Genomic DNA, 25634 nt, shown 5'->3' with positions numbered 1-25634 from the left:
GTATTTATATTAATAATGTAGTTTTAAAGAAGATAATATTAGTAAAAAGAAATGATTTTTGAAAAGTTAAACTAAGGTCCTTACTAAGAATGTGTAAACTACAGAATTTAATAAAAAAAAAAATAGCACCAATATATGGTTTTTTTGATAATTTCCAAATAAGACCACCTGTAAAGCGGAATAAAATCTGAAATATTATTATTGTTTGCGGGTTAGTAGGGATGGTGTAACTGGAAAAGTTTCAGGCTTAGTTACGAGTTTAACTTTTGCGGTTCCAAAACGTCAAACCACGGTAAACATTAGAACGACCCCAACGGTGTGTGAGAGAGAATGCAGTAAACTTTCATTTTTTGTTGTTTGTTCAGAAATCGTTTGATGAAAATAGAAGACGGAAACAGAAGTCGTGAAACGCTGATCCCACAGTTATATCACAGTTCACAATGGAAATAAACAATCTTGATGTACCTAATATTGATTCAGGTAACTATTAACACATTATTTACTGGATATGACTGATATCAATGAGGCATTTTACACCTAATCTTGTGTCAATACTGACAATTATTATTGACCACGTTATGCCTTTTCTACTTGATTCATATATAAAAATCACAGAATCCACGCAAATTCAATGTCAACTAAATTATATTGACAAATTAATTAAAATAATACACAATATGTGGAACTAACTCCATTTTATGTAATTTAATTAGCACAAATTATTGTTAACTACAAATTGACAGATAAAGTATAAATAATTGTGGTTGGTTGAATTAGTCTATACAGGGGCGCTTCATTACCATCACTCTTCTAAGTCCCTAGTTCTTCACTACCATGTACATTCACCAAACTTTGAGCTAATTTATCCAGTGAGTTTTTTGCATCCCCGTGGGCGTTTAACGCCTTTTGGGTACAACTTGGTTGTCCATTCGTCGAGAGTCATGTCCAGCCGATTGCCATATTTTATTCTACTCAGCGACTTCTATCACATTGCGTACCCTTGTATTTATTTTGTGATCTTTGTTAGATTAATTCTTAGATTAAAGACCATGTTTCACAGAATACATGAGCGTTTGTAGCCCACGTTGGTTGAACACTTTACGCTTAAGATACAGTGAGAGACCACCTTTGAAGGTACTATTCAGGCACCAAAATTAATGCTTTCCATGCCAGTTTGGTTTTGCAAGCAATCTCGTGACATATAACACCGTCATACATAACATACAGACATTTTCTGTCCGAGATAGAGATATATGTAGTTATTGACCCACTCGATTTAAGAGCGGTTGATTCAGGATTGACAATTGATTGAGTATGGATTTTGCAGAACTCAAAGCAGTCTATCATTATTTTGTCTTCGAGATATTTATCTTTAAGTCTGCTTTGTGGCTTTTATTTGGAATCTCCTGCGCCCTGTTCGATAATATTATGTATATTTATACATGGAGTAGCACAACGTGGTATGGAGAGGTGCATGCTGGGCATAACGCGAAAGGACAAAAAGAGGAATGAGTGGATAAGGAGACAGACAAGGTTTTGCGATATGATAGATTTCGCTAAAAACCTCAAATGGAAATGGGCTGGACACATAGCTCGAAGAAGGGACAATCGTTGGACAAATTTAGTCATCCAGTGGTACCCAAGCGGTACACAACGTCCGCAAGGTAGACCTGGAGGCCGCTGAATCGATGAAATGATAAAGTTATGCAGAAGTACGTGGCAACGCAACGCATATGACCGAGAGAAGTGGAATCAGCTTAGAGAGGTCTTAATCCAGCAGTGTATAGATTCAGGCTGATGATGATAATGGTACAAGCAATAGTTTAGTAATACAACTGTAAATACATATCTTGAATTATTGACATCGTATTGGTGATAATTATGCTCGAAGTGAAGTAACTGATCTAAAATCGGTGACACAGGTCAAGTCAAATAATTGATGCACTATCTACCGAATTACAATAAAATGTTTTGATGCACTTATTTACAACCATGTAACTTGAAATACTCCCAGATGTTAACCATAATTTGCGTTGTATTAATATTAAAATCAACATATTTTTGTAAGTACACACTTAATACATTTAAATTTAAACTTCTGAATTAAATGTGGCTTATTAAAACTGAAAAAAATAGTTTTCTTTGCATTACATTAATTATTTCAATTCTCGATATTATTTGTAACAGTATCACAACAATATTGTTACTTATTTGTACATTTCCGTTTCATGAATTCTTATTTTAAAATTAGCCTGCAGTCGACTCAGCTGTTGCTTGTTTCGAAAATTCCAGATTGTCTACGCCATTTTGACGCCGATTTTTATTTTTAGAACCATGCGATGTGATAATAAATTTAAACAAATTAATTATTCTATTAATTTGTCTACAGATATTTTAATAATTTATAATTTATCCGTCTGTTAACAAAATTTGTTTAAAAATATTATTATTTTAATCAAACAAAAAACAACAGAAATTATTTATGTGTGCTTGTATGCATATCATTCCCTTCCAAAGTATCATTGATTATATAGTTATATTTAACGTCTAATACTTATTATCGATTATATTTTTAACTATCAGAAAGTAATCACATTTACTATCTATGCCATTAATATTACAACAATATTGTTTATTCATTTATAACTAAAAAACCGCTCGACCAACAACATTATTGTACAGTAAGTTGTAATTAAACTTAATTTTAATATCACATAAGGTTCCGTTGTTATAATATAACTTCTCGCAAATAACGCGCTTGCAACAATTCATCACGTGTTTGTATAATGGTCAGATACCATTGGTAGAATTGTGAGGTGAGGTTTAAAGGGGCGCAAATTTACATTAATTGCACGTGCTTTCCGGAGAAAGTAGTAATGTATAGCAGTATTGGAGTGGTGAGGTGGGGTCTGGGTAGAGGGACAAGCGCTTACGGCTAGTCAAAATTGGATCGGCCTATTTCTCTATTGTGTATTTCACGTAGACGAAGCCATGGACAATCGCTGAAATTAGATATAATGTGTAGAAGATGCGTCATCTACAGCATTTTAATTTTCTTCAATAGCTTTACGCCTATTATCTACATAATATGTTCAACATCTGTGTAGGATATGATTAACTGAAATGGCTGGAGCTTATTTTTTTCTCAGAGTATTTATTATACAAGAAAATATGTAGTAATTAATTAATAAAAAATATCTTATGAATATTTTTTTACTTATATTATTGTATACTTATACCTATTGATACTTCTACTTATATAAAAAGTATGAGTTTTATTTACCCTAATATGTATAATATACATATTATAATCCATATTCATTTTACTTGTGTTTGGTATTTTAATGAACGCACTTTTTGTTTTATCACGAATTAGTATAGATAGTATTATGACTTATTAATGTACCTATATGTTTTCATCGTCGACGCATTTCAAATGTTTTGTTCTTAAAATAGGTACATTTTGTGTTAAATAACAATCAGTTTTATATGTGACTAACTTGTGAAACTTTTACCTTAAAGATTATAACAGTATAATAATATATTATATATTGGCATCTTAACTCAATAATAACACAAAACATATGTAATGTATTACATTATAAAGCGGCCATGGTCAGAGCTGTCACTCTCAGGTATGCACGGATATTTTTAAAACTTTCATATAATTATATATTATAAGTATAATAATATGTTATAATATTTTACAGCTCTGAATGTTTATAAATATAAGACATTATTCATAATATAATTATTTGTAAGCTTTCCCTTATCAGAATAGGTAATATATTTGTTATTTTTATGCTATAGCTATATCAGTATCAACCGTAAAAATTCAAAGATACTTTTGTTGTCATTATTATAAAAAATGGTTTACTTGAAACACGTGTGAAACATAATGACTTAAGAAATAAAGATTGTTTTGTTTACAAATATTTAAATCACTAGGTAAATTACACACACTTCACAATCTTTTAAATTGTTTTAATTTATTATAAATAAATACTTTTGCGATATATTCAATTCAAACTCGATAATATATCTTAAACGCGATGCGTTTTCATTGTGAAAAATGCAAAACTAAAATTTTTCACCGACGAATATTTAGTTTGAAGACTATGCAAGAAATTTTCTATAAATACTTTTGCTTGGACTTGATTTAGTTTCGGAAATTGCCGTCCGATCGCCGCCGGACGCGTTCATTAGTGGAATGAGACGCCAGCGGGAAATTTCAATTTGAAAATTGAATTTAGAATTCTCAACTGATAATCTGCATCTTGATAAGGACCTGAATATTGCGAAGTCTCCAATAATAAACGATTGCAAATTAATCACAATTCATATTAAGGTTATCGCTTATAGGGTTGTATTATTATCAATTAGTTTGATATGGGTTTCGAGACGCGTTGGCCAACTTTTTACGATTTCAAATTCTATCGGGATTAGAAATATATTTTTATATTATATAGGTATTTACAGAAGATTTGTTCAACGGCTCTGTTGAAAAGCTCTCTATTTAAAGTGAATTAACATGGAAATCTGGTAAATTAAATGATAGCTGAAATTCGAGTGACAAGAGATAAGAAGCGCATAAGAGGTTGTGACGTGAAATATTTGTGCGGAACGTGGAACTTTTATATTCCTAATGAAATAGATACGTGTGAAAGGAAAGCTATAATCATTTTGATGTTAACCGATTTTTACTACCTGTCAAATAGTACCATAAAATGACAAAATCGCATCTCGCTTACTCTTAAAGAATGAGATTGGAGAGATAGTCAGCACGTTTACGTGTAATACGCACTATTGCTGCCAGTAAATCCATGCACGTGTACAGACGCTATAAAGTTTTAAAACTTGATTGTGTCTCATGCAACTAATTATCATTAATAAGCAATCATAAAACATCGCAAATACAGTATGTGATACGCACACTATTGTGTAATAATTATTCAATGCACTATTGTATAGCACATACCCCATTAAATAATATTAAAAACGTCATTGAATTGACATTAAGTGTTGTAAAACACAAAGTTCCAATGAATCCCTCTGGTTATACTCAGAGTACTTTGTTTGTAAGAATTTATGTGCCTATATTAGATAATTATATGGATTATTTATTATTACATAATTTATAAAAAAGATTAACTTTTTTTAAATGAAGTCAGGCCTTAAGTGTTAACTACTCTATGTTAGAATTCCATTCTTATATTACGAAGATAACTGGAAAAGTTTGATCAAGAAAATTAACTTGTACGTGTATGTTGAATGTAGACGATGATGCCAAACAAGGGTGCTTACTGCTTACATCGAATCTTGTTAAATCTATGGAATAATTATTGAGTACAACTTTGAAGGTGATATACATATATTATAATATGTACTACATTATTGATCGTATATAACAGTGCTCCGCAACCGGTGTGCCGTGAGACAATTCTAAGTGTGCCGCAGTACATCGCTCCCAAAAAAAACACAAATATTTTGTATATTATTCAATACTTACTTAATAGCCAAATTTGCGTACATGGTTGGTAATATATTTGAGCACCTGCATGAACTTAATAAAACAATGCAAGGTCAGAATGAAAATATATTGACGTGCTCTGATAAATTAGAATGAGTTAAGACAAGTATCTCTACAAATGAACCAAAGGACCTACCAGAGCACCATTAAAAACACACAATTAATTTTGGATCCGTCTCAAAAACATTTAGCTTTGCTTTGCTGAAAAAGAAATTTCATCATTACTTTCATACAATCAATATGACTGGATTCGAAGCCCCTCTTGCAACCAATGCCGAAAATTCTATAGAAGCGCTTTCCCTATAAATTTTAAAGTATAATACCTGCGACAAATATAATTATAATACTTAAACTGTAAAAAACTGATGTGTCAACCCTAGGCAAATTGTGGTGAAAAGTTTGGTGGCGACTGTTTAAATTATGATTTCGAGCTTAGATTGTACGGATTTAATAATCAATATAATAATGTATTGTGATTATTCGTAGAAATAATAAAAAATCTAAAAATACATCATTTATTTAAAAAAAAAATACACTATTAAAATTATTACACTGATTAAACAGTCAATTAAAATCAAATAACTCAAATGAAAATAACTAATATAGTACATCATATTTACATATATTATATATATTACAGTATAGCGTCCTCCTATAAGTATGTGATAACTGATAGTAAACCGTCAGATTAAGTTTACACCGAATCTTACTTCGATTGACTTCAGGATTGAATTCAGCCAAGAGATAAAAAAATCCAGTGATTAATTTTATTAATAATGCAGTGCTCGAAATTGAAAATTTTAAAACTTGGAACGCTAGATATATTTTCTAAAATATCAAATAGTATTATATTTTTGTTATTTATCTACCTTGTGTTTCGTATTTAGATAGAACGCAATTTATATTATTCCACAAAGCCTCGAGAATTTTACGAACAGAAGTTGTGTTCCGGTTCTGGTCCATTTTGACCCCTGTAATAATGGGTTTTCCCGCAATATAATATCAAATAATATTAAATACTATATGTCTTTACGAATACATTTAGAAAAGTTTAATTATTTTTGTAAGAAGGGCATTACAATTAAATTATAAATGCGACTCGTTTCAAACTGCAACAGATTCTAAAATTTTTGTCGAATCTTCACGCATGTCCTAGATGTTTCATGTGAAATTAGAATAAATTAATATTATAAAGCAAGAAACCCACGGTGGCCGCGCGGCTTAAGCGTTGGACTATAAAGCCGTGGGTTCCAGGTTCGAATCCTGGGTCTGGCAAGTACACATATTGCTTTTCAATTTGTGTGTCAGGGTATGAAGCTAATAGATTGAGCAAGTGGCTGACATCCATTTTCTCGTAAAAACAAAATCTGTCAATACAAACCTCCACTCTGTGGAGGCTCATATGATCATATCAGGATCGGACATGGTCGAAAAAAAAAGCAAGTTGCTCGAGTTTTATGGATATTTATGATCACACGATTATCTATATTTTGACCCCCTCCCACTTTCCAATATCACACTTCGTCACATAACTCTTATACTCTCAAGAACGTCTCATTTTTGAACTCCCCCACCATTTTTTTTAAAACCAAGCCGTTAAAAATTATTTATGCCAACATATTATATAATGTCCTCACGAAATAATTTGTTCTTTGAAAAAAATGTTTATTGGTTTTGTGACGGCACATTTTCTACAACTTCTCGTACTCATTCATCAAATCGTCACATTATATGAGCTCCCCTTAGACGTGAATGCACTAGAAGACAATAATTAATAATCATTCTGTTATTATAGATACTTTTCTTTTCAATAGATGGCCACAAGATGAATGACATATTATGATTTAAAAGAAGTAATAAACATCGACAGGTTTAATCTCAATGACACAAAAAGTATAATTATGTCTCATTTATTTTGATGTCTTTTAATCTCTTAGCGTTTAGACGTAGCACTAACTACCAACCTTATTTAGTACAAATTATCATACGTCTACAATACATATTTTTTCCCCATAAGTAACAATATATCCTGAAATGAAATCTGCATATTAAAATCACGGTAATTCTTTTTATAACATGGTGGAAATCACACAGATTGCAAACGTTTTTTTTTAATCTTGTATCGTATTAAAATATTTTATCGAGTCTCATGAAGGAAGTGGCTGCCTGTAGGACGTTCGATGGAGTGTGTCTCTCTCCAGATTTGGACTTGGATTTTGAGTGCGATGAGTGGGAAGAAGAAGATTCCGAGAGCTTATTGTGGACTGGTTTTGTGGTCAGCTTAAAGTTGAAGACGAACTTTAGCTCCGCCCAGAAGGCTTCGTTTACTGTGATCTGGGAAATAGGAAGAAAAACATTTCAATCAGGTATAATCTTTTTATGTCTAAAGATTTAAAAACATCTAATTTCAATGGTATTTTTTAATAACATGCTATGCATACTATTATGAAATATTTTTTTTTAAATGTTTCCACAATATAGTAACTAAGAAAATAGTTTTAAAAATACAAGATATATTCTGAAATTGGTAAAAAATATATTTTCATAGGCGCAACTACGACATATGTTGTAAATAGATATTTTTAAAGTCCTGAATGTGCCGAAAGGCAAAACCTGGGTCGCAAAAACCGACTCAAATAGAATACATACTTAGTACAAAACATAAATCAATTAAAATTCAAATTTATAGCTTGTTTAATTTCTGCAGTTTATTTTAGGGATATTTTGATATGTTTAATTTTAGGCTATAAAGCTATTGTTATAATATTTGATTGTAATAAATTATTGTTAAACTATACCTGTTCTTCAATAGCGACTTGTCGCACATTCCACACAAACTCCATAATGGCGATGAAAACGGCTATAGTAACGCCACTGCCCAATACCACGAAAACACCACCGACGTTTTCTATTCCCAACTCTTTGGCATCACTAGACGCTCCTCCTTCTTCATCCTAGAATTAAGAAAAAATCATCATAGGGGAACTCATGACGTGATTCACATAAACTAGCCGAGGCGATAGTAGATCGGTACTATCCCTCTCAGATACACCCCTCTGTACTGGGCAGCATGGAATGTTTGTGACAGTATAAGCCCATTGGAATGTTTATTTATTCGTTCAACCAGATTCTTTTTTACGTATTTTCTGGTTTCTTAAGATTTTATCCCTCTTGCAAATTATGTGGACCAATATCCGGAGAGTGTATCACATGCGAATCGATCAGAGCCTAATTCCTATGTCGCTGATGGATTACTCATTTGTTTTTGTGACTGTCTACAATCCTCTCAACATCCTTATATAGAACTACATTTCAAATCCGTATAATCTTTGTTTTCAACTGCCCTGCTCTGATGTCTGGCGATGGAGGTTGGCGTTCCTCGTGATACTGTGCGTAAGGCACTAGGGATTCACTTGGGGACTCCGGGTTCGATTCTTGAGCTCAATATATTTATGTAGTTTTTTTTTTCAATCCTGTATTTGTGTGATCATTTCGCTTCTACTAGTGTTTGTCTCCACTACTGTCATTGGGCCTCATGGTCTGTTGTAGTGTTCAAAAGAATCAATATATATTTAAAATAAAAAATAGCCAGAATATCACCGTCTTCAGCTCTCGGATGAAGTATAAATCTAGGTAAATAAATGGTTTTGGTACTTTTTTCATTATTTATTAGTGTCCTTTATTTTAATGTTTGACTCATCCAACAAAACCGAAGAATTCGAACGTTCCTCCGTTTCCGAAAATAGCCGAGGTGGAACAACAAAACTCTACATGCCTAGAGGATCGAGCAGGACTAATATACACTCACACAATTTTTCATCGATGTATACGAAATATTTATTACCTATAATATTATGTCAATGGTTTTTATATGATACAACAAAATAGTAATATTATGAAGGTACTGCTACCACAAGTTGATCCTGCTACTTAGAAAAGAGAAAGCGTAGTTATTTAAGATTTAAATTAAAGTATGTTTTAATATTTTAATATATGTACATACTAGTTACTTAAATTGTTTGTAAGTTAGTATACACATTAAAATGATTTTGTATAATATTAATGTTGAAATGCTTTGATTAAATTAATAGAAGTGTATATTTCGGAAAACCGATGAGTCCACAAATTATGATCAAACTCTAAAGTACGTAGGTACGTGTCTGATTTTTTGGTTCGCCATCTCCATTCGTTATGTATATCATCTGTATCCCTATACTGATTATCAAGATTTGAATTCGATTTGATCAACCCAATTAACCTGCTCTCCGTACGACGCTGCAAATTTATCAAATGCCTCAAAGTGGCGTCGGTTGATATCAAGTCTGCGTGGCAAATTGGGTCCGTGTGTCGGACCCTAGCAAACAGCTCTGCCTGCTCAGAATTCATCAACGGACAATCCCAAATTATGTGTTAAACATCTCGGTGTTCATACCCGCAGGTTGAATCCGGCCCATCATCTATGAAGTTTGGAGCCCGTGGAGTTTAGCGGAGAAATTGTCATGGCTGGTAAAGCGCGACCCAAATTGAGGTGCATGTTGCGGACTATTATGTGACGTCATAGTAAGCTGCCGCTACGAGAAAAAAATGTGTAATATCGATTTTCTTAGTGTTTAAAATGTTATCAGATTGATCTCCTCCATCCCAGACTCCCATCCTGTAGCACATTTGAACTTTTAAATTAACATTGTCAGTTGGCAAAATCTGCCGAAATCACTACAACAACAATGAGGTCACCTCACGTTGAACTGCACTGCATTGACACCTGCATGACGTTTTGAACGTTTTTATAATATTCCACATGCCCACACTTTTAGAATGTTTTGTCAAAATCACGTTCCTTTGATTTTAGCGGTTGGCACTATGTATTTTCGATTATAATGTTGTCTATTATCTATGGTCTGCATGTTGGGTTCTGTTCAAAATATTATCTATGGATACCATGCCGCAAGTATTTTAACGTATGTACACGTAGAAACTGTCAAATTAATTGAAATTAGCATGAATAATTAATAATAATTCAAATTACTAATATATTATAGTAGGCATCTTCATCAGTGTCATTCTTTAGTGAATTTACACAGATGGTGATGGTTCAAAATAATCTGCAAAATGATGAAACCATGGATTAAATTTGTCACCGCGACAGCGTGACAGTAGGCGACATTCACCTCAATTTGGTTCGCGCTTTAGAAGCTGGATAGTCCAGGGTGTGGGCCGAAGTAGCTTTAACTTAACACACACTAAAAACACATCATTTACCACAAATAAATATTGAATTTTGGACTTATCAGTATTTGTAAACAGACTTGTCAAATTAATATGGCTTTAATTTATTTTGTTTTTTTTTTAATATATTTGAAATAAAATATATACTTATTTCAAGTTCATGAAAGTAAATAGTTTGATATTATTAACAATGCACGTTGTTTTTTTCACAACCTTATACTTTATGGAGCACCATATGGTACGAATTGAAGTGAATATGGTGATTTACATTTGTTTTGACTTTAGGTTATTTGCTTACATCACAAGGAGGACCACCGTACATTTCTTCCCACCACTTTGTTTTGAGTAATTGCATTTTACCCTCCTCTTGCATTTTTAGAACCGCTCCACTGATTGCCGTTCGATATGGTGAATCTTAAAACATAAAATAAATTTAAAAAAAATACTGATTTTGAGATTTACATATAAAAATTTGTTGCCTGTTGTAGAAATTATGAGCTATGATGTATTATTGATTTAATTTAATAAAACGCATTTTTTTAGTACTTGTTCCACTTTTAGTAAATAAATCTTCTATGCTGAAAAGTATTTTAATCACAATATAATGAGATTGCCGGTGTGGACACGGCATTACGCTGCACTGGTATTGGCAACAGTGGAATATTATTATAATATGGCCGATTAGTGTATTGTTTTTATTTACAAAAATTAAGACAATCAAAAAATGGTTTTAAAAAATTGATTGAAGAAAAAATAGCGCATAATCATTAAAAAAAAAATATTATACCTAATAATTAAATAATTTTTTTCATTCAAAATTGTTTTCATATTTTTCATCTTTTCATATTTTCGTTTAAGAAGTACGTACAAACTACGAAGGTTTAACTTTATTGAAAATATTCGTTGACAATAATTCATTTAGATGTCGGAATGAGAGGTTATATTTTTTGATTTGGAATAATATAGACATGCTTTTGTTTGCTGATGTTTTTTCTAGTTGAATTTATAATACACGCCTTTATAAACATATATGAATACAATTCCAATGTATTTAAGCTAGGTACTTTTTGGCAAAAAAAGTGACATTTTATAGAGAACAATAATCTCACGTCTATTTGAAGCGGATCGACCCCTGATAATGATGAAGAAATCCAGCAAAAGATATGGGGTATTTAAAAAAAACTAACCTTTTCTTAGGTCGATAATTATTATAAAACAATCATAATTCGTAGGATATTTTATTACATTTGAATGGGCACATAGCTTATAATCAGTATCTTTAGAATTTTCTTATATAATTATCCTAGAGCGTCAATGGCATTGAGCTACTTTACACGCTGCTTGTAGGCGAATTTACAATCTGCTCGTAAACTCGCCCAGTGTCATCATCGAACAAGCTAACAAGCAGATTATAAACAATCTACCGAGAAAAGTTGACAGCCGGTCAATTTTACACGCTTACACGCTGGCGTGTGGGCCTACTGCGTCTGCGCAGTAGAGCGATGGTAGCGACCTCCCGGTAAAAAAACGAATTACTCATTTTTATATTTACCTTTTTGACGTTTTAAATTGGAAACATTATTCGGCAAGCATTTTACGTTCATTTACGTTCCACTTCATAGCGCTAGAGCCCGATAAAAGTAAAAAACAACACAATATTATGATTTCAACTCGCTAGCATGTGTATATTATCTATGCTTTTTGACGTATATCACCTATTGTCTATGATCTACAATTACGTTCTGTCAAAATAGTCGCTGGCTTGTGGCTTCTCAGCGAATGGAAAGTTTTGTGTGTCATCATCAAAATCGCAGTAGCTGAATCGGCCGCTTTTAAATTCGCCAACAAACAGCTTGTAAAGTAGCTCAATGTTATTGACGCTTAAGACATTTTGGAAAACGCACCAATTTCTTATTTAAATACCATTTTGTTGATTCTTAAACGATTTCACTTCAATTTTTAGAGTCCCAAACTTACTTCGATTTAAATCCAGCACAATATGATAAAACTCGACATAATCACAGAAAATATCACTTTTTACACAAAAACGCGTTTTCTATCCGTCACCATACTTTTTAGTATCTTGCCGTCCATCGAACACAAATTAATTATAATGTCGCTTAATACTTTCTATGTAATCGATATAATATATCGATTAAACCACAATTATTATTCTACGAAACTATAAATCTATTCTATATATCTTAACTCGCCGCTTCGATAAGAAAAGATTATCAAGAACACTTCTTTTTTATTTATCTGTCAAACTAAAATTAATAAGAGACTGTCAATTGTTTTCTTTCGCGAATTGATTATAACCAGAATATTTTCAAATTTAGAATTTGCGGAAATTCGAGAAAATATCGAACAATGATGTTACGTTCTATTAGCATAGATAATCTCCTATATATTATTATCCTAAGAGATTTTGGAAAATTCACTAACGGCTCATTTAAGCGACATTTTATTGTTATGTTTACATCATCACTTCGAAATGTGCGCTACCGATTCATCTACCGTTTGAATTGACCACATTTCAGAAATTTTCAATGATTTTACAGGTACGTGACGTTTATATTCGATATTTTCTTACATACCGTATACGATTCGCCATATTTCATTTAACGTACAGCAGAATGACGTCTTCGTCGCTTAAGACCTTCTCATCCTTTAATTGACAAACGGAATCGATTATTTTTATTCAAATATCGTAATGTAGGCATTGGCGCACTTTTTTCCGGTGAAAAAACCATAATATTGGTACAATTCACTGTCCGCAATTTCATAGATAACATGATATTCCAAATTTGATTTTTTTAAATACTTCTTTGTGGCTGTTATGCACTATTTTTTTTATTGAATAATTACCTAGGCCCATAGATCACAATATAGTCATATTAAACTAACAAAGTTGCCATTGCAAACAATGAAAGAAATTGATACGAATTGTTATAGTTATCAAAATGAGTCATATTATGTATAATATCTACCTATTTTTATCGTCCCTATCATCATCAATCTTGACCTATCCACTGCTGGATGAAGGCCTCCTTAGCCTTATTCGATTCCTTACTTACACATGAATTGTTATATTTATCAAAATCAGTGATATTATATTATTATCTACCTATCTATATATAATGCCATTATTATCACGAGCCTCAATAAATCCACTGCTGGATGAAGGCCTCTCTACGTTGATTGTATTCTTGACAGTATTGAATTTCTAATGTTATTTATCTACATATTCATATCGTCATCATAATCATCATCATCATCAACCAGGATCAATCCACTGCTGGATGAAGATTCCGCAACCTGATTCTACTACTATTAGTTCAACGAATTTGTGATATTATACATATTTCTATCCATCTTATCATCATCGACTTGAACCAATCCACTGTTGGATAATGGCGTCCCTAGCCCGAATCTACTCCTTTCTGTCATATGAATTGCTGTATTTATCAAAATCGGTGATACTATATTTATCTACATATTCATAATGTCATCATCATCATCATCATCACATCGACCTGAACCAATACACTGCTTAATAAAGACCTCCCTAGCCTGATTCTACTCCTTTCTGTCATATTAATTTCTGTATATATCAAAATCGGTGATATTATATTTATCTACATATTCATATCGTCATTATCATTATCATCATCATCGACCTGAACCAATCCACTGCTTAATAAAGACCTCCCTAGCTTGATTCTACTCCTTTCTGTCATATGAATTGCTGTATTTATCAAAATCGGTGATATTATATTTATCTACATATTCATATCATAATCATCATCATCATCAACCAGGATCAATCCACTGCTGGATGAAGATTCCGCAACCTGATTTTACTACTATTAGTTCAACGAATTTGTGATATTATACATATTTCTATTCATCTTACCATCATCGACGTGAACCAATCCACTGCTTAATATAGACCTCGCTAGCCTGATTCTACTCCTTTCTGTCATATGAATTTCTGTATCTATCAAAATCGGTGATATTATATTTATTTTCATATTCATATCGTCATCATCATCATCATCATCGACCTGAACCAATCCACTACTTAAAGACCTTCTTAGCCTGATTCTACTCCTTTCTGTCATATGAATTGCTGTATTTATCAAAATCGGTGATATTATATTTATCTACATATTTATATCGTCATTGTCATTATCATCATCATCATCATCGATCTGAACCAATCCACTGCTTAATAAAGACCTCTCTAGCCTGATTCTACTCCTTTCTGTCATATAAATTGCTGTATTTATTTATGAAAATCGGTGATATTATATTTATCTACATATTCATATCGTCATTATCATTATCATCATCATCGACCTGAACCAATCCACTGCTTAATAAAGACCTCCGTAGCTTGATTCTACTCCTTTCTGTCATATAAATTGCTGTATTTATTTATGAAAATCGGTGATATTATATTTATCTACATATTCATATCGTCATCATCATCAACCAGGATCAATTTACTGCTGGATGAAGAGTTCCGCAACCTGATTCTACTACTATATTATACCTATTTCTATCGTCCTTATAATCACTGACCTGAACCCATCTACTGCTGGATAAAGGCATCCCATGCCTGATTCTACTCATTTCTGTCATTTGAATTGCTGTATTTATCAAAATCGGTGATATAAAATTATATCTATTTATATTTCCATTATCATTATGAGCCTGAATCAATCCACCGGTGGATGAAGGCCTCTCTAAGTTGTTTGAATTTCTGTCGGTCATATGAATTGCTATATTTATCAAAATTGCTGATATTATATTTACCCATTCATAATATCGTCATTATCATCATCAACCAAGATTAATCCACTGCTGGATGAAGGTTATCCCAACCTAATTCTACTCTTCTTGGTCATATAAACTGCAATATTTTTTTAAATTTGTGATTTTATATACCTACCCATTTATATCGTCATTATCGTCATCAACCTGTATCAATCCACTGCTGGATGAAGGCCTTTTTAAGCTGATTCCACATCTTTAGGTCTTATAAATTCCTATTCTTATCATATATAATATGTATTGCTTCATTATTTATCAACATTTGTCTCGATATGAATGTCCCGCGTCGGGAAACTATATTGTTTAAGGTTAATTTTTAAAACAAAATATGATTTTTAAAATATTATTCTATGGCTCCAAGCATATTTTATTTTTTATAGACAATGAAACAAAATAATGTTTAAATTTATTTTTTATGCTGCTTAGCTAAGCTGAATTTTTCTATTATGTAAATGGGACCCGAAAGAGATTAATATTCGCGTTATATTGGATCGCTATTCATGATAATCACGATTGAGATGTATAATTTTTTTAACATATTTAAATGCACATACCTACACATATATTGTATTAAAATTAAAATGTCAGTGGTAGCAATAGGCGATTGCCAGCTGTTCTTCTAGGCCTAGCAGCCTGAAATGGTGTCAGACGATATTAAGAAGACCAGACTTCAGAATAGACTACGCACATGACTCCAAATTTGTATTGGCAGTGACGACATGCAAATCGTAAAACTGACAAATCAGCTAAATTTTTAACTGTCTGACGTGAATGAAAATCCATCCCGAAGGGAAAACTATGGCGCCGTCTGTAGACACTTTACAATTATTATATTAAAATCTAACACCAAGTCATTATGACGAAAAGCTGTCTGTCTGCAAGACCTAGCGAGACAGACTGGCGAGAGCCAGCTGGCTCAGCTAGTCAATTAATTAATTCTTCTTGTTTTATATCGAAAGTAACTATTATTAATTAATACTCAATGTTTATATTTATTGATAACTAGCGAGGACCCGGCATGTGTTGCAATGCCACTCAAAGAAAGAAAGTGTATGTGTTTTAATTCTGTTTATTGAAGTGCTTTTGCATACACAATATTTTTTGTTTTTCCATGTGGTGCGTACACAAATAAATCAGTTTTTCCAACGCGTGAGCAGGCCACATACAGCTGTCCATGAGCATGAGAAGCATGGATTTTCCAAATTTGGTATAGGAACTCACCAAAGTTTCATTGCAATCGGATGAATGGTAAAGGAGAATGATGGTTATACTAATTCAGAAACCTTTGCGAGTGTGTGCACAACAACTTTACTGACGAAAGTTTCATTGCAATCGGATGAATGCTATATAAGCCATACGAATAAAAAAAGATAGAATGAAGAGGAAGAAGAAGAAGAAGAAGTCGGTTCTACTAATTCAGAACCCTTCGCGGGTGTGCGCACAACAACTGACGAAAGTTTAATCGCAATCAGATGAATGGTATAGGAACCATACGATTAAAAGAAGATAGAATGACAAAGAAGAAGATGGTTTTTCTAATTCAGAAACCTTCTCGGGTATGCACACAACTCACTAAAGTTTCATCGCAATCGGATGAACGGTATAGGATCGCATTCGCATACTAACATACAAACATATATGTATATAGATAATTAAATTTCAATAATGTTTCTTCTTATTAAATTTAATATTGTAAATAATGACATTACGCATGTTGATTGCTATTTTATCACCTGTAAGTGAAATATATACTAATAGTCAAATATAATACTAAGTCAATTATGACCACTGTATGCCATAATTTGGTACTATTTTTTTTTCGTGTGGTCATATACTATAGAATATTATTATAACACCGTAATAATCCATAGTACGTGCCGAAGTCAATTCAGTTTTACACTTATGATGAGAATGTTATTTTTCACATTTTTTATATGTAATAAAATTGTATTTCCTCAACCAGACAATTTGTTCAATAATAAATTAAGCCTGTTGGACTTTATTAGTATATAGACATTAGTATATTAAGTACTTACTAATTTAAAAATAAAATAAAATTTTTGCTCCTAAGCAAAGCATATGGACCCACCCCTTCAGGATGATAATAATTATCTTTACGAGATATTTAAGTTTTAGTATTTTTTTTACCTAATGGGATCTTCCTCCATTGAAAGCGTAATATTCGTATTGCTATTTATAATCTAAATGTACGAAAAATAAAACTATCATGTCAATTGCATCGTGTCAAATTAAGCATTGTAATGACAAATCTATGACTATCCAAATTACCTACTACGTAAAGTAATCAGCGTGCCAATTCAGTGGGTTTAATTATGATAAGACTATTTTTCATCATTTTATTAAAATCCAAGGCTTATTTCTATTAGATTAGGACGCCAAGCAACCTGCAAGATTACACGAAACACGCACGTTAACATCATTTTACTCACTACTTTAATTATAGTTTGTCAATTTATGGCTACGATCGTATGTTGTAGGATTGCTAAAAGAAATGGCATATTTAAAAAAAAAACACTACCTTATTATTAGGTCAATAATTATTATAAAGCAATCATTATTCGTAGGATGTTTATCACACTTGAATGGTCAAAAACATAGCTTATAATAAGTATCTTTAGAATTATCTTCAAATGTGTTAATCTTGCTCATTTTTTGAATAGTAAAATGCCTAATTCTTGTCAAATTTGGGATCACAGAGATTATCAATATATTTTTTTATTGTAAATACTTCACTATAATAGTGTCGACATAAATGATACTAATGGTTTTATAAATGCGTTTAAAAATTAATAAATGTAAAAAATCTTAACACCACTGCACATACATGTACTGAAATATGACTTTATTCTAAAACATTAGAACGAGAGGTTTAAAAGAATACTATTTTATGTAATAAAAATATTTTATGCAGTCATTAAATGTTTAAAATACATATAAAAGATAATAAGGCTTCAAAATTATATAAATAAATTATCTACAACGTTTAAGGAATGTCCAGGATCATGCTTTGAAAATGCATTTAAAGCTCCATTTTGACCTACGCTGAGCATGTCCGCCCTTAAGTTGTATTCTTTGCACACAGCTATAGTTTGTAAACATTCTAAACAGTGTGGCTTACCTTTGTTAAGAAAAGATAGATTATCAATCTCCCACCGTTCTTAAAATTCTCGATTTTCAACTCCAATCTTTCCTTTATTAGTAGTACTCGTACTTAGGGAATGTTTAAATAAACGAATAAATATGAAATTCAATGGTGTTATATCACACTTCACTGATGGAAAATAACCCACGATAAATTTTAACACAGCCGTGCAAACACAATTTTATATTTTCTTTCACCGGACATTAATTCACGTCAAATATTAATTTTGACAAAGTTTTTCTCCCCAATGTTTTAACTCGCGGGCCGCAAAATAAATTTGGCGGGCAGCATGTGGCCCGCGGGCTTCCAGTTGGACAGCGCTGCTCTAAACCATTAGATCGAGAGGTTCAAAGAATATTATCGAACTAATGTAATAAAAATACTTTATGCAGTCATCAAATGTTTAATATAAATATAAAGAAATAAAAAGGTTCCAAAATTATATATTATCTCCTATATATTATTATCTCCTATAAGTATATTATTATCCTAAGAGATTTTGGAAAATGCACTAAAAGCTCATTTAAGCGACATTTTATTGTTATTTTTACATCTTCACTTCGAAATGTGCGCTACCGATTCATCTACCGATTGAATTGAACACATTTCAGAAATTTTCCATGATTTTACATGTACGTGACGTTTATATCCGATATTTTCTTACACTCGCCATATTTACTGTTTACGCCTCACAGAATGACGTCTTCGTCGCTTAAGACCTTCTAATCCTTTATTCGACAAACGGATTCGATTATTTTTATTCAAATATCGCAATGTAGGCATTCGTGCACTTTTTTCCGGTGAAAAAACCATAATCTTGGTACAATTCACTACGTATAATATCTTTTGACAGCGGGGTACGCCACTGTCCGCCATTTCATAGATAACGTGATATTCCAAATTTGATTTTTTTTAAATACTTTGTGGCTGTTCACTCAATCTTTTTTTATTGAACAATTACCTAGGCTACTAAGGGTTCCGCAACGTGATCCTACTACTATCGGTTGAAAGAATTTGTGATATTATACCTATTTCTATCATCCTTATCATTATCGACCTGAACCAATCCGCTGCTGGACAAAGACTTCCCTAGCCTGATTCTATTCCTTTCTGCCATTTGAATTGCTGTGTTCATAAAAATCTGTGATATTATATTTATCTACATATGTATATAGTCATCATCACCAACCAGGACCAATCCACTGCTGGATGAAGGGTTCCACAACCTGATTCTACTACTAGCGGTTAAACAAATTTGTGATATTATACCTATTTCTATTATCCTCATCATCATCGACCTGAACAATTCCACTGCTGGATAAAGGCCTCCCTAGCTTGATTCTATTCCTTTCTGTCATTTGATTTGCTGTATTTATAAAAATCTGTGATATTATATTTAGTTACATATTCATATAGTCATCATCATCAACCAAGATCAATCTACTACTGGATGAAGGGTTCCACAACCTGATTCTACTACTAGCGGTTAAACAAATTTGTGATATTATACCTATTTCTATTATCCTCATCATCATCGACCTGAACAATTCCACTGCTGGATAAAGGCCTCCCTAGCTTGATTCTATTCCTTTCTGTCATTTGAATTGCTGTATTTATCAAAATCTGTGATATTATAATTATCAACATATTTATATAGTCATCATCATCAACCATGATCAATCCACTGCTGGATGAAGGGTTCCACAACCTGATTCTACTACTAGCGGTTAAACAAATTTGTGATATTATACCTATTTCTATCATTCTCATCATCATTGAACTGAACCAATCCACTGCTGGATAAAGGCCTCCCTAGCTTGATTCTATTCCTTTCTGTCATTTGAATTGCTGTATTTATCAAAATCTGTGATATTATATTTATCTACATATTTATATAGTCATCATCATCAACCAGGATCAATCCGCTGCTGGATGAAGGGATTCACAACCTGATTCTACTACTAGCGGTTAAACAAATTTGTGATATTATACCTATTTCTATTATCCTCATCATCATCGACCTGAACAATTCCACTGCTGGATAAAGGCCTCCCTAGCTTGATTCTATTCCTTTCTGTCATTTGAATTGCTGTATTTATCAAAATCTGTGATATTATATTTATCTACATATTTATATAGTCATCATCGTCAACCAGGATCAATCCACTACTGGATGAAGGGTTCCACAACCTGATTCTACTACTAGCGGTTAAACAAATTTGTGATATTATACCTATTTCTATCATTCTCATCATCATCGACCTGAACCAATCCACTGCTGGATAAAGGCCTCCCTAGCCTGATTCTACTCTACTTGGTCATATAAATTGCTATATTTTTTTTATTTGTGATTTTATATACCTACCTATTTATAATATCCAAAATAAATTTTGTTTCAATATGAATGTCCCGCACCGGAAGACTATGTTATTTAAGGTTAAATTTTAATTCAAAATTTGATTTTTTAAATATTATTCAACGGCTGTAAGCATTTATTATTTATATAGTGCTAACCTTTTATTATCTAAATGGGTCCCGTGGCAGATTAATATTCATGTGATATTGGATCACCAATTATAATAATCACATACATTGCTTTATATTCGAATTTATGAGATGTATCATTATGTATCATTATTAAATGCACGTGTTTTAACGAAACATTTATATAACTACACATATTTTATTCTATTAAAATGTCAGTGGTCGCAATCGCCGATTGCAAGCTGTTCTATTTGGCCTATCAGCTTGAGGTGGTGTCGGACGATATTGTGAAGGCCAGACTCCAGAATAGATTACGCATATGACCCCAAATTTATATTGACAGTGACGACTTGAAAATCGTAAAACTGACAAATCAGCAAAATGTCAAACTGTATTAAGGTGAATGAAAATCAATTCCGAAGGGAAAACTCTATGCATACTTCACAATTATATTAAAATACAACACCGCCAAGCTGGCGAGAGCCAGCTGGCTCAGCTAGTATATATAGATTTTCTACAACGTTTAAGGAATATCCAGGCTTATGCTCTGAAAATATCATAATATCTATATTTTGACTGGAACAATTTGAAATAATTTCTTCATTGCAAGCCACGTAGTGCGTAAGGCGCTGGCATTTCATCATTGGCAAGTCATAATATATTTACATACTACATCAAAGCCTAGGTGTTTGATTGTTTCACTTATATACTATTTACATATCTATGTCTTTACTTGCTAGCTTGTTAAAAAAGAATATATATGTATATTCATATAATTAATTTTCCCCTAGGGATCTCGATATCACAAGAAATAGGTACTGACAATAAAAGCATATTTAAAGAGTGCTGTTATGGCATTCAAAGATCTAAAGAAGAAGCGGAATAATCACACGAACTCCCCGGGTGAGAGCCCAATGTTACCAAATACAGTCTATACTTAGAACAAGAATCTAATTTTTTAATATTGACAGTGAATATTATACAGATACTCACTGACTGGCATAGCTATACCATATCCCTTGGTGTCCAGCTGACCTCCCACCTGCATCAGATCACAGTTTCTCTCCACCATGTACTGGATGGAGGTGGATTCCATCAAGAAAGCATACAATCTCTTCCCCTTGAGTACTCTGTCCATTCCTTCTTCATTGTCTTTGACGAATACAGAGGGACGAGTCGATTCCATCGATGTCCACATGCGCTGGTATATGGAGAAGTTCGAATCCTAGGCAAGAATTAAATATAGTAAGTACTATTACGAGCCAATAGCGTATCTTATATTTTGTCAAAGTTCTCCAATAACTGCAGAATCATGTACAATCCGACGCAAATGTAGGAATGTAAGATTTTATGTTAATTTTGTGCTAGAATAATCATTTATCGTAATAATTTATTTTTTGAGCGCAAGTATTCAGTTTTTCAAACAAATAAACGAATAAATTTGGAGTATATATATGTGCTATCACTTTGGCGGATTTGCTCTGATTGCGTAATTACGCCATCATTTTTGCAATGGTAAGAATATTGCACTAATATTAAAATGGGCTGCCTAAATAAATTGTAAAATATTATATTAAAAAGTTTCAATGCAAAATATTATTATATTAAAAAATGCTAACGCGAAAAAGGGTTACCTTAAAGAAGTTACCAGTGGAGCCACCCAGGACGGCACCGTATTTAACCTTGGACTGCTTGGAGAGATCTTCCGCACTGGAGACGGAGTCATCCTTCCTGTCGTTTGTGAGGAAAGCAGCCAAGTTGGCAGTGTATGAGGATATCATGATGAGGGTGAAGAACCACCACATTCCGGCCACCATCCGCGTCGACACGGCCCTAATCAGTCGACAGTCGTTAGCGGTCGGGCCCATAATTAATTTATTCCTCCACTAAATGATATCAGACCCTCTTTACCCTTTACGAACAGGGGTAAATTAATGTTTCAGCCACTCAGAATAACTCTTCAACTATTTATAGATTCCGAAATATTGCTATCTTTAGCCGTAGGCTTACAGTATTGATTTAATACTATGTTGTAGTTATTATTATATTTTAAATTAACATTATGAGAAATACTCCTATTTTAAAATAAATCATAATTTATATTACGTCATTTAAAGATAAGATAATTTTAGATGTTTAAAAATTTGCTGATAATTCGATTTAAAAAATGTAAAATATATTTTAACGTTTTTAAAAAACGGCAATAATTCTTCTACTGCTAATATCATATTAAATTTATTAAAAAAAATACTATTGAACACAACTTAATAATGATTAGGACCATTTTAATCCACGGAAAACCTTAAGCACGCGACAGAATTTTAGAAATTGTGACAAAAATTGTGAAAAAAAAAGTGACCAAGTGGTTTGACAATGAGATTCTTGGATTTAGAGTTTGGCGTATCACCCATTATTACATTTTCTGCACTTTTTTACAACCATCATAAAAATTAATATAGGTATAATATGCCATTCCATATTTCGTAAATCGTCAGTTATATCCACGTATCTATTACAATTTGTATAATAATAATATGTTTTGGTTTTGAAACAAACTTATTCTTGATAATTTTACTTTAATTGTGTGATTTACGTTGACAGCTGTTTCGGTACATAAACCCATCTTCGGATCGGTCAACTATAATAACCGAAGTTAAAGATTCGGGTAACCTGTTATGATAGAGCGAGAGGGCATAATATTTCAATATCTTAAGGCTATACCTCAGTTGAGGCATGGTATAAAAATGGCTAGGCGATGCGCGGATTGCGGGTGCAAATGACGTATGCCGAATGAAATATAATTTGTCATATAAATTCAACATGCCTCCATTTAATGTTCTGTTTATTGTTCTATTAGTAACAATAATAATATATTCATTGACATGTTTTCTTTTTAAAGTAAATGGGTAACGTTTTTAGTAATCTGTACACGATTTAAGAATTAATACCCCGGTCCCCATCATTAAACAAATTGACGTATTCACACGTCGACGTTTGCTCTCCGAGTGCCAGCGAGTCCAAAATTTCGTCGCGCCTATAGTTGAAAATTATTTGCCGTTTCACTGAAGTATCGCCGTAATATCTTTTTTGTTTGTGACAAATGAATTTTTGGTAACTGTTGACAATGGCTTCTAACTAAACAAAATCGGTCCCTATCGTTAAAAATTATGTGGATTAATTTCTATAATGATATAAAATAAATATTATTGTTCCGGTTAGCCCTAACATGACGTATCTTTACAAACAAATTAAATTTAAAAATAATAACAATAATAATAGTATTATAAGTGTAAATAAACGTTTAATGTTCATTTTGATAGTAAAAAAACATTTAATTCTATTGTATAATAGCCATAATTTCAATAATGATTATATATTATGCAAAAATAATAAAAAAATGGAATCACTTACCACGATTATTTTACTAGATATTATAAAACATTATCAAACAAGATCATACAAATCTAAAAAGAAAGCAAACATAATTAATTATTATGCATTTTAAAAATCAGTCCACTGCCACCAGCGAATTTAAAGAAAAATAAAAAAACATTTTGAATTTTCATAATATAAGTATATGCCTAATAGATTCAATATAATATGCACATATATCTTCAAAATATTATAATGCATATGGTAGAAGGTAGGCATAATATGATTGGAATTCAATTTGAATGCATTTGTATACGTATTTGTATACGACTTTGGATGGATTGATTTTAATCATCATTCACATACAAACCACCCGATTTGGTTCATTTGTCTATATTCTTTTAGTAACATCGTAGGTGGAACTTTCTGATTTTTAAAACACTCTTTATACATGCATCCATATTATTTAAGTACGTACTTCCAAATAATAAGCAAAACATGACAAATAATGCAATATGTTCAGTAAAGTTGTTAGAAAATTATATTTTTTCACCGTGAAAACTAATTTATAGTTTTAATCGTTCAAAACCTACACTATAAGCTCACTAATTATGTCATCTAAAATGCCAGATAAGCCCATTCACAAATAAAAATAAATGCATCTATCGAAAAGCAACCAAAATACTGTAGATTATTGGTATCTATAATAATAATAAATAAATAAAAAGAATATAATAATACGTGTGATATTTGATTTTCTGAGCAGGAATATGTATTTATGTATTGACAGTAATTTTAAAATAGCTTTGCAGTCTATTAGCACTAATTAAGATTTAGAGTATTTTAAAGATTGCCATGTAACCAATTTATATATTAATTAATATAAAACACAATATCCAATACTTTTATATGAAAAAATATACTTAATTATAACTTGTATTATATATGTTAATTGATACAATGTCTTTCCACAATTGACACCATTAAACTATCATTTATTGTTTAAATAGATTTACAAGA

General features: G+C 32.0%; 1 protein-coding gene across 3 annotated transcripts in view; it reads right to left on the bottom strand.

The window, feature by feature from the left end:
* Positions 1-6393: 6393 nt before the first annotated feature.
* Positions 6394-25634, bottom strand: part of LOC147075984 (glutamate receptor ionotropic, kainate 2-like) — a 63820-nt gene continuing 44579 nt past the window's right edge. For all 3 annotated transcript variants that reach the window (XM_085942319.1, XM_085942318.1, XM_085942320.1), the window contains exons 11-15: positions 22877-23075; positions 22236-22467; positions 11055-11170; positions 8329-8484; positions 6394-7864 (exon numbers count right to left, since the gene is read on the bottom strand). In XM_085942319.1, the coding sequence (XP_085798445.1) occupies positions 7658-7864; positions 8329-8484; positions 11055-11170; positions 22236-22467; positions 22877-23075 (910 nt within the window). In that variant the 3' untranslated portion in view covers positions 6394-7657. The remainder of the gene's footprint in view (positions 7865-8328; positions 8485-11054; positions 11171-22235; positions 22468-22876; positions 23076-25634) is intronic.

This window comes from Rhyacophila brunnea, unplaced genomic scaffold, assembly GCF_057557595.1.
Source record: "Rhyacophila brunnea isolate RB1 unplaced genomic scaffold, BYU_Rbru_1.0 scaffold_14, whole genome shotgun sequence".
NCBI classification, from domain to species: Eukaryota; Metazoa; Arthropoda; class Insecta; order Trichoptera; family Rhyacophilidae; genus Rhyacophila; species Rhyacophila brunnea.
Note: the sequence above shows the minus strand (reverse complement) of the source record. Positions and strands in the feature narration are given on the sequence as shown.